Raw genomic sequence first — 15,548 nt, 5'->3', positions numbered from 1 at the left:
TCAACATCACACAATAATAAAATGTAAAAAGATACAGAATGTTCATTGTGATGTACTACGGGATTTTGCTGTATGGTAAAACTAACCGAGAAGCTGAGGAAAAAACAAACCATTTTATCACTTCAGTAAAGGGACAGCAACATTCAGAACCCTTCAACTGGGGCCTGTACTCAAGAGGCAGGTTTAAATATATCACGGACTATCTTTTGGTTTAGTTTCATAAAACATAAGATAACTCTAACTGATGGGGCTTATTATTGGTAACCAGGTTTTGGTAAGTAGACCTAGGTCCTCTGATTCAGCATGGGATGATGGAAAATGCATAGCAGTATATACATTATCAAAAGTTAGTATGAAAATATAATTTAAAAAAAATAAAAAGTTTCATCATTCTAACCAAACTGTGGAAAGTTTATCATCCTGGTTGTTTTAGAAGACGAACATGCAGACAAGTGGTCAAAATATTTGGCAGAGATGCAGCTGATGGAGACTGAAAACACCCAAGAAAATCCTTTACACATACACATTTTTTTTTTTTTTTTATATATGTGAGGCCCACGTGAACCGATGTAATATCTTAACCTGCCAGTTTTAGATGTTCAGTGATCTTTTGCTGAGAATCTCTCCATCATGAGTGTTTCCTGACATGGGAGATAAAAGAGATGTAATAACAAAGACCTGATGTTTTTATTTTCTTGATTTTTGACTGGAGTTATACTTCCAACAAAAACCTACTCTGGAACAGGTTAGGTCTTCAGCATTAGTAACCATGGTGATGTATAATAGTATGAGGTGAACCACCTTTGTTACATAAAGTGATCTCACCAAATCCTAAATCCTGCTCTTTAGTACAGACCCCAGGTGATGTCACTATCATGTCTAAGCCTGCATAAGCATGAAAAAAGACAATTAGTGCTTACAAATTTCTGCAGTGCATAGAAAGTTAACAAGCTGAAAGGAGGCAATAATGCAGCTGCATGATTGATACACTTTGATATTACCGTTGTATAATATCATGGGATCCTAAGTGACAAACTCATTGATAATGTAACCATATTTTTTATTTTATTTTTCATGCACTGCCTGCAAATAACTTCAAACAGCTCAGTCATTTGTCACCACTGAAGTATCATTCAAAAAAGGCTCACACAATCCTCAATACTTTTGACTTTATCTGTATAAATGCTCTTTTGCTGTGTTAAAGCAAAAGTACCACAAGAAGGATGAGCAGCACAGTCACATGGATCGTACCAGAGTAAAAGCTTAAACAGCTGATACTATCAAAAAAAGTTCTTCATGTCAGGAGTAAACATCTGCCTTTGCTTCTCTTTGGGATTTCCTTTATGTGTCTGTGTCAATATTAAATGTATTTTAGTGCATTCCCTGAAGAAATTTCTTTAATGAGGTGTTTTTTAGAAAAAAAAATAAAATAAATAAAAGTCTGTAATTTTCCCAGAGGAAGGTTTTTCTTTTTGTTTCAGTGTTATTCAAAGGCATCACTTAGGGTTGTCAGGATTCAGCCATGAGCCATCCTCTTCCACCTCCCGTTGGACAACCAAAAGCATCTCTGCCACATCCTGAGAAAGCTGTTCACTGAGAAATGTACTGCAAGAAAAGCAAGGACGAAAAAATAGAAAAGGTTAAAAAAAACACACTACTCAGACAGGGGGCATATTACTAGAGTATTCCAAACACAAACAAAAACAAATGAAGTAACCTCCATGTGACCACTCATATGGGGATGACTCATGCGCTGAACTGAGCTGGAGTTCAAGCAGCACAAAGGAGGCGAGATTTTATCTTATTCAGAGCAGGAAAACACACAGAGATTACTTTCTCACCGTAGTTCTGATTCTCCCCCGATACACACCGGGCTCTTCAATTTGGAGTCCAGGTTGTAGTACTGTCCATTAACTTGCCGAACCGCAAGCCAGTGTCGCCGCCGGAGTGGGAGGGACACAATGCCCAAAGACACTCGTGATGGGACGTTCAGAATAAAGCCCTGGACCTTTGTCAAACAAAGATTCTGAACTGTCCTGTAGTTTTGAGAAAAGGCAGAAATACAGCATAAGAAAAGTCAATTTCTTCAGATATATTTATGATGATAGTCAAGATGTATAATCGAATAAAACTGCCTCTGCTGGATTTTTCAATACTCTAAATCTGCCTAACCAGATCCCTCCCAATCTCACATGAAGCTAGAATGGTTAAGTGTTGTTGTTTTTGACGGCATACTGTGGATTTGAATGGCATGATGACCTATATAAAGGTTTACTGCCAAGGCAGAAATCGGTACTTCTAAGTTTGACAAGAGGACTCTGTCCTTGGTTGAGAACAGCATGACATTTAGACATGCTTTTGCTGCTGATAATCTAAATAATTATACTCTTCATTGTATTTCAAGGGAATGGAGGAGAACTAATAGCTTCAATCTAAAAGCTAATTTCAATTTTTGACTTCACATTGTATGATTGATAGCATTTCACGCAATTTGTTTTACTCACCTACGTTTGTCCCACCACACTGCAGCCAGGTCCCTGCTCTGTAGTGCCGCCATGATGACATTGACGTCATAGTTTCCTGTACCCAACACTGACCGATGGGGGTTAACCACACACTGGGGAGCCAGCCTGTAAAGATGTGAAGGATGCAGTGTTTTAAATGAAGACCATCTTCACATCTAGCAAAGCTCAGTTTTAAATCATTGATGTAGAATTTTTTTTAAATATTAAGATTTATCATCTCTCCTTTATCCTGCATATAAATATCTCCACATTGGGCGTAAACTCCAACAAACTTGGGAATTTAACCATCTTTTTTCAGCTAGTACAGCTTCTCATCCAATTAAATAGAATTTGTTTGTCAAAAGCCAGGAAGATCATGTCTTATTTTGTTTTACATTCAATTAGGTTAATGGCTGACGAATTAAACCATGGATTCTCTACTAACAATGGCTTTATCTGTACCAGAACAGCCTCCATGCTGTTTTCCCCGAAGATTAGTATTACATTTCATAATCAGAGACTTCCATTTTAGGATATATCAGGAAATCCTCCCATGTTTCAAATAAAAAATGCTTTGTGCATTTATATAAATATATGTATGTGTGTGTGTGTGTGTAGTAAATAAGCTTTTCTGTTAAACTGCATTACAACACTGGTAATAATGAAAAAATAAATAAATAAATAAGAGGAGAACACATCATGTCAAGCATTGGACATCAGAAGTAGCAAAAAAAAAAAAAAAAAAAGTAGGGTTTTTTTTGTATATAACCAAATGTATGTACCGTATATGATGTTTATCAGGGGAAAACCAGCATCTTAATCCAATAATTCCACAAACATCTGCTGTGCTTTTTTTTTTGCAAACAAGATTAGAGTCTACAGAAACACTGTGATGCTGCTGGTTGGTATTTTACTGTATTAAGCCTCTCTCCTTTCTGACACAACGTTGCCCACCGTTTGCAGATGTCATCAGCTGTCTCCTTGGTAAACACCCGCTCCTGGAGCACATTGTTGAGTGCGTGAATTGCGCACAACTCCAAGCGTTGCTTCTCGTGAAACACCTCTCCTTCGCTCATACTAACATCTGGGAGATAGAAACACAAGAAAATAACTACTTAACAGAAAGTAGTCACATAACAGCTATCTGTCTGTTTGGAGTCCATTCATGCTACATGAGTTAGCATCTGCTTACCCGTAACGGAGGCTGACTGTGACAACCAACAAATTACATTATTTGGTTGCTGAGAGTTTGGAAAACAGCACCAACGTGAACTATTATTAGTTACATGAAGCTACTGACCTGCTGATGAAGCAACTTCCACTTAAAAATTGTGCTGGAGTCTGACCGCTACATCCAGAAACCGGAAGTGGAGCCGTTGTTTTTGTTTAGATGTTGTTACTCTCGAGCAGCTGTCACGCCCCGTATTAAACTTTTATCCTCGGTATTACAGTATTACATGTAGGCTTGACTCTTTTTGATAATACTAAAACGACCTCCATAAAAATAGCTGCGAATGCATATTACAGACAACTTATCTCTCGGCTCACACACGACGAGCTCAAACATCCCCATACAAAGGAATAACTGGGACGTTGTGTTGTAGCGTCCTCTAGCGGTCAGCCTGGGCATCGTGGAAATGAGTTATGTTTTTACCTCCGCCAAAGAGCCTGTTTTTACTCTTTTTTTTTTTTTTTTTTAAATTTTTAAAAAAATTTTATTTATTTATTTTTTTACTCTTTTTCTCTTTATATACAGTCTTTGTTTTTTTTTTTTGTTTTTTTTTTTTTTACCGACGTTTATCTCTTTGTCCGTCTGTTTTTGTTTGTTTGTTTTGTTTTTAGCAACTTTAGGCAGATACTACTGGATGGATTTTTTTTTTTTATCTAGATGCCATAAACCTAAATTTAGGAAGGGATTTGGATCAGCATCTGGATCCAGGAATGTTTTGAGAAAATGGCCCCATCATTGCAAGATAGGGCCATTTTCAGCATAGATACATATAACTCCACCATATATTGTCAAGGTGCTTGGCAAAAAAAAAAAAAAAAAAAAAAAAATGACAGAAGAAGTTCCAAACAGATTGGACAAGATATCAAAGAAAGATCTGGATCTTGGCTAAATCGTAATCTCGGCTAAAAAGTAGATCTTTGGAATTTAGATCACTGCAAGAGAACATATTAAGAAAATAAGCATGCAAGAAACACCTCAATATAGCAAAGACATGGTGGATTCATAATCAATTAACCAAGGAAAATAATACACATAAAAAATGACAAGACTATAGTGGAAATCACAGTATGGGTGGAAATGCCTCTGCGCTCTCAGTTTGCTTTCCTGGTTCTAGTTTCTACAGGAACAAACACACCTAAAAAACAAAAAAGTTCAGTTTGTGTTCAAACTGTGTTATGTTTAATCAGCTTTGAAAGAGTTGGATTATAATATGGTACAATGTGTCTCGACAAGTCATGACAGACAGATTTAATGGAGAATGGATATATTTTGTGGTGCATTATTCAACAAGGGATTCTTGGGCATTGGTGTGTACATGGCCCCTTCACTCAATCTGCCAATAGCCAAAACTTAAGACAGCAAAATGAAAAGCAAACAGAAACCATACAGATACAGTTTGTGTGTCTTGTGTAACTCTAACCATGCATTTTGCAGATGTTTACTAATGTGTTTATTTTCTTATTGATTTGTCTCCTTTTGGTCATTGTTTGCTTGATTTAGTTCATTTAATGGTGGCTATGTCATGTAGTGATCAATTGCATTTTTTTAAAGTTCTTGCTTTTTCACAATTATCATTTAACCAAGAAAAAAAATATAATTCAGATAAAAGCATACAAATGTCCCAATTTACAAAACGTCAGTAAGAAAAGAATCAGGCAGTGTTTAGGAGCCTGGTTTGGGCTGTTCTGGATTTCTGCTGGTAGTGTCTTATATTTAGTTAAATTTGCATTGCTAGTTTGACTTTTGTGTTCATTTTGTGGTAATTTTTATGCCTTTTCATTTTCATTTTCTTCACACATCTCTTTAGAGCAGGGGTGTCCCACTTCGGTCCTTGAGGGCCACAACCCTGCAGGTATTCCATGTATTCCATGTATTCCATGTATATGTAGAAATACTTCGATATCCAGTCAAATGGTTTTTCCACAATCATATTAGATTACACAATAAGATTTGTATAACTAATATTCTGTGTACCAAATGTAAACATAATAAAAGTTTTGGCATGCAGTGATTGCAAATAAACTTTCTCCAAGATCTCTCACATTCTATATTTAATGTTTCTTTGTATATATTAAAATGATAAATTTAAGGTATTAAAAAAACAACTTGTGTTCAGTTGATGTGTAAAAAGTAAAACGATTGCCAATTTCCTGATAGTCCTAATGCCAAATTACGTAACACTATTTGATCATTTTTAGGGTACTTTGATACCTCATATCCATTTTTAATGCAAGCTGTTTGCCTTTCAAGATGGAGGGGAATGGAGTTCAGTACAGATGCCAATTAGTGAAGGGAGTGAGTACACCCAGGAGAGGTCGCCAATTCATCACAGAGATAGCACAGAGACAGGCAAACAACTCAAACTCATGTTGGGCTCAGTAACATAAAAGTGTGGCATACTGAACTTGTATTTAAAAGTAAGAGGAAATGTGATAAAATATTTCATATAAAAAGTTAACCATCTTATTTAGTGCAGATTATGCTAATTTTCCTGAACAAACTAGCATAAAATTATATTGGATTTATCCTTGACTAGAAAGTGTGGTGGTGCAAAAACCTATGCACATGCACTGTAGGACAGAAGCTGTATTGATAAAACCAGCATTATTTGGCTCACAACTATGAAACATAAAACTGAGTTTTTGTGTGGATTACCATTTTTATTTTGATTATTAGATTATGATTTTTAGGCCACCCCTTGAAAAATATGTGGAAAAGAAAATCACTGTACTGTAAAGACTGTAATACTGATATTTTAGGTCTGAATTTAAATCTGGAAATATCTATCTATCTATCTATCTATCTATCTATCTATCTATCTATCTATCTATCTATCTATCTATCTATCTATCTATCTATCTATCTATCTATCTATCTATCTCATTTAGCCTATACACACTGTGAGTTTGAACTTGAAGCTGGAAAGTCAAGGATGGATATAAAAATCAAGATCTAACATCTTCAGTTACTTTCAGGTACAAATGTTAAGCAGCCAATAGCTACGCTAGCAGAGACCATGGCGGTTGACAAACTATGTGGAGGATAGATGTAGAAATCCCAAATGATAGTGACATCAAGAAGAAGGAGAACACAGAAATTAAAAAAAGAAGCAAGGAATGAAGGAGTAAGTTGAGAAGATGTGGTGAATGAAGACTACAGTAGTACCAGTGGTAACCAGAACACCTGGGACTGTGAATCAAATCTGGCAGATTAGCACCAACAGACCCCAGGAACACCATCAGAGATCTCTCTCCAGAAGAGCCTACCCCTGCAAAAGCATGTCACTAGCTAAAAACCGATAGTTCATTCCTCAAAAGCAAATATTTATGTCAATGAAACTGTCAGAGCCATAAAAATAAATAGTCCTGTGACCAATGAGTACTGACAAGTACTTTTTTTTTTTTTTTTAAATACAAAACAATTGGATATTGGAGACACTATCTGAAAATGCCCAAGACAGCACTACATACTGGATGTATAGCCATACAGTAAAGTTACATGACACCAAATACATTTGATTAATATTTTACTTTATACCCTCTTTGTCAACTTGAGATAATTTACTCACAACATTGTGCTAAAAAACACACATACTTAAGTCATTTTGACTGTTGTCAGAACTGTAGACATACTCCTGTGACATTAATTTTACTTTATCAAATGCACTTGAACATACTACTATATAACATATAGTAATAACATACCTGTATAAAAAGATGTGAAAAAAAAAATTATATATATATATATATATATATATATATATATATATATATATATATATATATATATATATATATATATTTTATACAAAGGTATATGATGCATACATATCATATAGTATATACAGAGAATCAAGAAATAAATCACTCCTGAGCATCAAGACTTTCCTGTCTGGTCACATACATCTAAATCACATCTGATTTTAATTATTTGCGATGTAGTGAGGAAAGTATTTCCTTGAGTGGTGAATTCACTCTCTACAAGACATTTTGAGAACTAGTTTAACTCTTTTGTATGTGATGACTCAAGAAATGAAATGACGACAATTAGTTTGATAGGGATAGACTATTCTGCAGTTCTAAGTAAAGTTAATTTTGCCTGATATGACTAAAGAAAATTATATAAAATTTATTACATAGAGAGTTGTAGTAGAGCAAATGCTTCATGCCCAAAAGCAAATGCAATTTGATCAATGCAATGAGAGATGCTACTCCCATGTACTGAAAGGACTAATTGTTATGAAGTTTGAACTAATGGTTATGCTTATGTCAACTCTGTGTTGAGAAGAGTACCAAAGTGACCAAGAAATCTGTATATTTTTCTGAATTATAGCTGTAACATTTGCTGTTATGTTTATCATTATGAGCTTAGACAGTGAGCGAGGAATCTCTGAACTGCTGGTTGTTAGTGTTGATTGAATTATTGTGATCTGTTGTTTTCAATTTTTTTTCATAATTTCTTTTTCTTTTAGGTAACTACTAGTTTTAAATGTGTTTGAAGTGAGGTCTCTTGTTTATCCTTCCAAAACAACATAGCAACTATCAGATATAATTTCTTGTGCATAATTTCTAGTTTTTATCTGTAATGCACTCTTTTTTTCAACTCTGAGTTGAATCAAACCACATTAAACAAGACAAAACTAGTCTGACAATTCCTTTTATAAAGGTGCCTGATTTACATGATAGATGTGCACATTTTTGTATATTTATGACACTAGCAAAACCTAGACCTAATGAATGAATTATGCTCTCTGAACAATATTCAGGAGCAACAAAATATTTTCTTGCTCTCACACATACATTTTTCATTTTATTCGAAACCCACAAATTGAAAGCATGGTCCAATATTTGTTTGAATGAACTATGACTTTATGGTTTCCTTTTTGGATTTTCATCTTCCTGTGTGGTACTGTCAGAATTAATTAGGATCAGATTAGACCAGGTATTATTTCAATATATTTTTACGTATCATAATTCCTCAAGTTATAAGTAATTGTCTAGCCTCATGTTTTATGAATACGTGAAAAGCTGAGGGAGTTTCTCTATTGATGCTTGTGTTATTTAACAGTATTTCATTCAATAGCTCAATCCTTTCACTATTGATTACAGCTCTGAGTTTTTCAAACGGACCTATGGCTGACTAGTATCAGTCATAGTTTGGTCTCTGTGTGGCTAGTTGGATTTCTGGCTGTGACGCAATGAGAAAAGCGCATCATGATTGGATATATTTTCCTGACGTGTCACGTCACTAAGATTCCCATTGGTCCGTGGTAATAGCTTCAACTCGGGACGGTATTTTTGTTCCTGTGTAAACGTAAAGAAGAAAAGAACAGTAACCAGTGTGGCCGGGCCAAGTTTTCATCTTTCATAGTTTCTCCATACATTAACAGAGAAGTCTTCTTATATCTAACACCAGGCAGACATCCACGGCTCTAGCAGATCGCCTTTTCCGAAGATGGTAAGACATACGACCGAGCTTATCGCTAACAGCTAACGGGAGTAGCTGTTAGCTCGATTTGACGTTAGTCGTCGAGTTTTCCTCTATTTTATCTGGTTGGTTTCTACGTATTTGCTATTTTTCTAGTGTTTATTGAAACTTACACTGTAGATGTAAATAATTCAAGGCTTACCTTTATTATAATAAAGACTGCATCTCAGTTTTTTAAAAGCCTCCAAGCAGCCTTAACATCAACTGATTGAAGCTAGGCTTTTAATGCTAACCGCATCAAAGTTAATGTTATCAAACGGTTTGATGGCCATTAGAGGACAATGATCGTTTACTTTAAAGTGATTTAACTTTTACACCTAATCTGCGTTAAAGACGTAAGCTTAAAACACGGTTTACTGACAATACTGGAGGTTTTAGGATTGCAGCCTTGGAGGAGAAACTTTTTAATCAATGAAAAACGGCAGCATGTAGTTCTAGGTAATGAAACAAAACGGCATGGATATAATTAACTGTTTTAAAAAAAAAAGAAAACTGATTCCAAACATTAAAAACCAGTGTGTGTGTGTGTGTGTGTGTGTGTGTGTGTGTGTGTGTGTGTGTGTGAGAGAGAGAGAGAGAGAGAGAGTGAGAGTCAGGGAGATAGAAGAGAGAGTATGAAGAGATGCCAGTGGTAGATCATTTTTAAAAGACAGATCTTCACTGATGTCTATTTTGATACATTTAATAACTGAATATCATTGGAAATAGGTACACAGGTTGGTTGCTGTTTTCTCAGAATGAGTTGATGTTCAAATGAGAAAACTCAAACTTCATCGTAGCCAATAAAATATACTCACATCTTAGATGTTTTCAAACTTGACATGACACTTTCTTTTTAAAACGGTACACACTCCATTAATTGTGTTTATTTAGCCATATTTTCACATTTTAAGGATGACATGGCTCCCCAAATCATCACTGACTGTGGAAACTTCACACTGGACTTCAAGCAACATGGTTTCTGTGCCTCGCCATTCTTCTTCCAGACTCTGGGACCTTGATTTCCAAATGAAATCCAAAATTTGCTGTCATCTGAGAAACAGTCCAGTCCCTTTTCTCCTTAGCCCATGTGAGATGCTTCTGACGTCTCTGGTTCAGGAGTGGCTTGACATGAGGAATGTGTCATTTGTAGCCCCTGTCTAGGATTCATCTGTGCGTAGCGGCTCTTGATGTGCTGAGTCCAGCTTCAGTCCACTCCTTGTGAAGCTCCCAACATTCTTGAATAGATGTTGCTTGACAATCCTCTTCAAGGCTGCGGTTCTGCCTTTTGCTGGTGCACCTTTTCCTTCCACTCAACTTTCCATTAATATGCTTGTATACAGCACTCTGTGAACAACCAGCTTCTTTAGAAATGACCTTTTATGGCTTTCCCTCCTTGTGGAGGGTCAATGATCGTCTTCTGGACATCTATCAAGTTAGCAGTCTTCCCCATGATTGTGTTGCCATCTGACCCAGACTGAGAGCCATTTAAAGGCTCAGGATACATTTGCAGATGTTTTGAGTTAATTAGTTGATGAGGGTGTGACACCATGACTTTCTAAGTGTTTTCACAATATTCAAATTTTTTGAGACTCTTCATTTTTGGGTTTTCATTATCTATAAGCCACAATCATCAACATTTTAAGGATTGAATATTTAAAATGTTTCACTCTATGTGTAATGAATCTATAAAATATATAGGTTTCACATTCTGAATGAATGACAAAAACTATTGAGCTTTTTCATAATCTAATTTTCTGAGATGTACCTGTATATCCGTTATGTATTAAAAATTAGTACATATTTATCTCTTCATTAATTGATTAATTTTGACAGCCCTGATAAAAATCCCAAATTTACTTTAAAAGAAGACTAGATACTTTTTACTGTCATCTGGTGACCCCCTGAAATTATCTTGCCATGGGGGTTTCAAACCTTATTTGGAGCTACTAGCCTAGAGCATTGCTGGCCACATTATGTGTATCTAAGCCATTTCCTCTTATGTTTTAGGCACACACTTAAGGTATACTTAAATATTTATACTCAAACGTGAAAAATTAGTTTGCTTGACTAAACCAGAATAACATTGTGATCATACACTGTTGGCTACGGTGAAGGAACTCCAACAGTTTCTATCCATCCATCTATCTGCCTGGCTTGCTTTCTGCTGTGTATTTAAAAAAAAAAAAAAAAAAAAAAAAAAAAAAGTCTTCCCTGCTTACTTTGATATGAGCACCCCTACTGGCCACCTTCTGGATTACTACACCTCACTATGTTATTGATGGTCTCACTCAAAAGTGTGATAATTTTTATGGTTGCTGGAAAGTATTTAATTAATACATAATATTTTTACTGCCAAGGGAATATTTATTTCTGAATCTAGAACAAATAATAAGGCTACCAATCTACTACTTTTACAGGTAGATGCTTTTAAAACTTTGTAAAGCTTCAATGAAAACGATACTCTAAGACACAGTCATGTTGACAAAACTCTGATCACCTTAAGCCAAAAAATCATAGTCAGTAAGCAGAAATGCATTTGAACTATTCTGCTCTTAGTTACCCGGTAGAAATGCCTGTATACTATAATTACATTACATTCCAGTAGCGAGTTTATCGTATCTTGCAGTACACACTTCTGAATACAACAAATGCTCAAAACTCCAGTTACTGGCCCCAATTAGGCACAACTTTAGTCCTGTTGTCCTTTTTTTTTTTTTTGTAACAGCATTGCCTGCTTTGGGATTATTTTTGTTGATTATGTTGCTTTTTCTGGCATTAGATCTTCCAAAAAACTGCCTTCAGCAGGGTTCAGTGTTAAACAGGGTAGCTGCAGTAAAAAGAAGACTCTTTTGAGGAGGGGAGAAACCCTGTGTAGGCTAATACTCCATGTTTTGAGGAATTTGGATGTAATTATGACTTGGGGCACAAACATTGCAGTAGCGTAGGGGGACATAATGTGGACATGAGTCATTAATCCATGCTCTGTAACATGAACACAAAAATACAGATGAATGTCATCTGCAGCTCAAGTAAATTCCACATTTGGGATTTGCATGTACACATCCAAGGTGACAATGCATCACAAGAGCATTACACTAATCAGAGAACAGTACTTGGTAGGTTAACAAGTTATTATGATCTTCACTTTTATCCCTTATATAGCTGGGCTGCATTTGTACACTACTTGAGTACAGATTCTCACTGTTTTATCTCTTTATAGAACTCCAATGTGGAGAATTTGCCCCCTCATGTTCTTCGCTTGGTCTATAAAGAGGTTTCAGCTTTGGCAGCTGACCCTCCGGAGGGTATCAAAATCTATCCCAGTGAAGAAGACATAACTGAACTACATACATCCATTGAAGGACCAGGTAAAGATTGTTATGTGGCATCATGTTATCTTGATACTGGCTGTGATAAGACCTTTAGCGATAATTTCAACCTAGTGTATGTACATCTGTTTCATTTCATATTCATTTCAATTATTTAAATCAGATGAAGCACATGGAAGGTGTCAGATTTGTTAACTTATTTCATTCCAACTACAATTCTCTTCCTGTCTCCTCTGGGGACTGCTACTCACAGGAGACCACCAACATTACCACTTTCACACTATTTACTGAGATTCTATTCTTATGCACAAGAAAGAACACATTTCCATCATCACATCCACATTCATACTATCGAAATTACATTGTGAAGTGACTGATAATGAGCTATTTAATGTTACCTCTGTATCACAGTGCTAAGTGTTGAAGCTGTCCTACAGCTTGATATTTAGGGAAATGACTTGAAAAGTGTGAAAATAGACTCCATTTTATGACCAAGCTTTTATCAGCCCAAGGTAATGGCAGCTCTTGCTTGTAATTTTCTCTTGTTCTGACTAAGCTTTCTGTATTTAGGTAGCTAGTGGTTAACTGTGCAAGCTTAAATGTTAAATTTTGCTACCAGCTCATTTGTGTTTTCTATCATTTACTCTTTATGCATACATCCTCTTTGAACTAGTTATAAACCAACAATTATACAGAGTAGACACTTTATTTTTATTTTTTTTTTTAGTTTTTTTTGTAAAGTGTCAGACTTTATTTGTCCATTTTGAAGGTGTTTTATGACTGGTATCCATTTAAACCAGCCACCAGTGTCCATGTTAATGTTCCACTGGGGTTTCATTGTTTCAGATGTTGTCAAATAAACTTTGAAAAGCTTGTCCTTATTTTTTGAACAATTTACTTATCAAATATAGTTACATCTGTGTTTTGAAATGTAGTTAAAATGTGAAATGCATAATTTTTAAATAAGTGCTTTTTTTTTTGTTTTTTTTCTGCTTTTTCTTGATTGAGTTGGCGCAGACATGACATACTGTTCAAGTGATGAATTCTTTATACTTTGACAGAGGGAACTCCATTTGCTGGTGGCATTTTCCGAATGCGTCTGGTCCTCGGGAAGGACTTCCCTGCTGTTCCACCCAAGGGGTATTTCCTGACCAAGATTTTTCACCCCAATGTGAGTCACAAGGGAGAGATCTGTGTCAACGTGTTGAAGAGGGACTGGAAGGCAGAACTCGGCCTCAGACATGTCTTACTTGTAAGATCTACCATCAAGTTTTTTGTTTTGTTGTTTTGAGTAAAAGTGTTTTAGCCTCCATTATAAAATGTCTCTTTTTATTTGACAGACCATCAAGTGTCTTCTCATCCATCCGAATCCAGAATCTGCTCTGAATGAAGAGGCTGGGCGCTTATTGTTAGAGGACTATGCAGAATACGAGTCACGTGCTCGTCTTCTTACAGAAATCCATGCCATGGGTGGGCCTGGTGGGGCATCTGGGGCGCCTCAGGACCCTAATGATGGCCCACAGCCAAAGAAGCATGCTGGTGACCCAACAAAGAGAGCTGGACCCAGTGCAGTGGTGGTACCAGCAGCGCTGGGTAATGGAGCTAATGGAGCCAGTACCACTAGCAGCAATAATAACAGTAGTATCATTAATAATGTAGCAGGGAAAAAGAAAGCAGATAAAAAGCGAGCATTGAGGCGACTTTAATACCTCCGATAAACTCAGCGAGTGTGAGTGTTTGTGTGTGTGTGTGTGTGAGTGGAAGTGTAAATATAAATGTGTGTGCTGACAAAAGCGATGTTCCCTTTTTCTGACTCTTTCTACTCTTTGAGTCCAGATTGTCCACTTTGTACCCTTTGCTTTACCACTGGTTTGACTCGTCATGTTGGCATATTACTGGTTTAGTAATTATTTCCATGCCTGAAGACATCATGAAACACATCTATTCTTCTCTGAAAAGAAAATAATATACTTTTATTGCAAACGTCATGACATCATTTGTATTCTTTTGGCCTATTTTGACTGAATGACCCACAATGGCATTTACTTTTCAAAATATGGCCTCTGATATCCGGTAACAAGACAGAACTTATGGTTCTTTTACTTGTTTTTCAAGTGTTTGGTAATTGCTGCTGTGATGGTACCGTGTACTGCACAGCCTGCCTCGTTCTTGAATCTGAAGCAGGATTTTAATTTGAGACAAGGTTTTTAAATGCAACTTGAACTGAAATTATTGGTTAAATTGCCCAAAATAAAAACTCTTACAATTGGGAGAGAAACGTCACTACTGCTGTGCAAACGTAATGGCTTTTGTAAGCTATATTTTCATGTTATGACCAAAATATAGTACTGGCATGGAAAAAGTTAACAGCAGTGTATGATGTCTGTTTACTACTTTCTTTTTCTAAAAAATCATTTCACTGTCTGGTCTTTTCAAAGGTTTATAATGGACATGTTCATATTCAGCTATCATAGGATTGTGTGTGAACATGTGGAAAGGTGGCTGTAAGGGAAGTGCTGGTTGCCAGACAACTTTTTCAAAACAAACCATCAAAAAAGAAAAACAAAACAATAGTCTGTTCTTTATATTACACTTTGTAAGGAAGCAGCTGTAGAAGAAGAAAAACAAAGTCACACAAAGCAGTCTGTCCTCAGTCCACCCCTCTGACTAGCCATACGGGCACTGGAGATGCCCTCCTGGTTTAATCAAATTGTCTCCCCACCCGTTGCACTGGCAGGATTTTCTTGTGCAGGTCTTTTTCTCTGTACTAAACAAATACGAGGCATACATCCCCTTTCTTAACTTAGATGGAAAATGTGCCTCGGAAACTCCTGTTACTGTGCAGACTGTTGGCTGGTTATTTTGTGTCCATTTTAACTTATTTAAATGAATAAAATGTTGAAATACAAGAAGTGAGCTGGTAATGAGTCCTGTGAGTCCTGTTATTGTGCATGCTGCTGGGTTGTGTAATTGTTTATATGGAAAATATAGCTAGGAATATATGTGAGGATGATG

General features: G+C 36.2%; 2 protein-coding genes across 3 annotated transcripts in view; one reads left to right on the top strand and one right to left on the bottom strand.

Annotated features, from left to right (window-relative positions):
• josd2 (Josephin domain containing 2) overlaps positions 1–4,067 on the bottom strand; it is a 4,353-nt gene extending 286 nt beyond the window's left edge. The window contains exons 1-5 of one of the 2 annotated variants that reach the window (XM_079240894.1): positions 3,805–4,067; positions 3,459–3,588; positions 2,505–2,630; positions 1,842–2,036; positions 1–1,605 (exon numbers count right to left, since the gene is read on the bottom strand). The exon at positions 1–1,605 is cut by the window's left edge and continues 286 nt beyond it. In XM_079240894.1, the coding sequence (XP_079097020.1) occupies positions 1,497–1,605; positions 1,842–2,036; positions 2,505–2,630; positions 3,459–3,580 (552 nt within the window). In that variant the 5' untranslated portion in view covers positions 3,581–3,588; positions 3,805–4,067 and the 3' untranslated portion in view covers positions 1–1,496. The other variant, XM_079240895.1, reaches the window with a different exon arrangement.
• A 4,949-nt stretch (positions 4,068–9,016) lies between these two features.
• On the top strand, positions 9,017–15,449 carry ube2s (ubiquitin-conjugating enzyme E2S). The gene is made up of 4 exons (XM_079241269.1): positions 9,017–9,192; positions 12,425–12,572; positions 13,595–13,785; positions 13,874–15,449. The coding sequence occupies exons 1-4, from the start codon at positions 9,190–9,192 to the stop codon at positions 14,237–14,239; spliced, it is 708 nt and encodes a 235-aa protein (XP_079097395.1). The 5' UTR covers positions 9,017–9,189; the 3' UTR covers positions 14,240–15,449.
• Positions 15,450–15,548: the final 99 nt, after the last annotated feature.

This window comes from Telmatherina bonti (assembly GCF_933228915.1).
Source record: "Telmatherina bonti genome assembly, chromosome: 5".
NCBI lineage: Eukaryota > Metazoa > Chordata > Actinopteri > Atheriniformes > Telmatherinidae > Telmatherina > Telmatherina bonti.
Note: the sequence above shows the minus strand (reverse complement) of the source record. Positions and strands in the feature narration are given on the sequence as shown.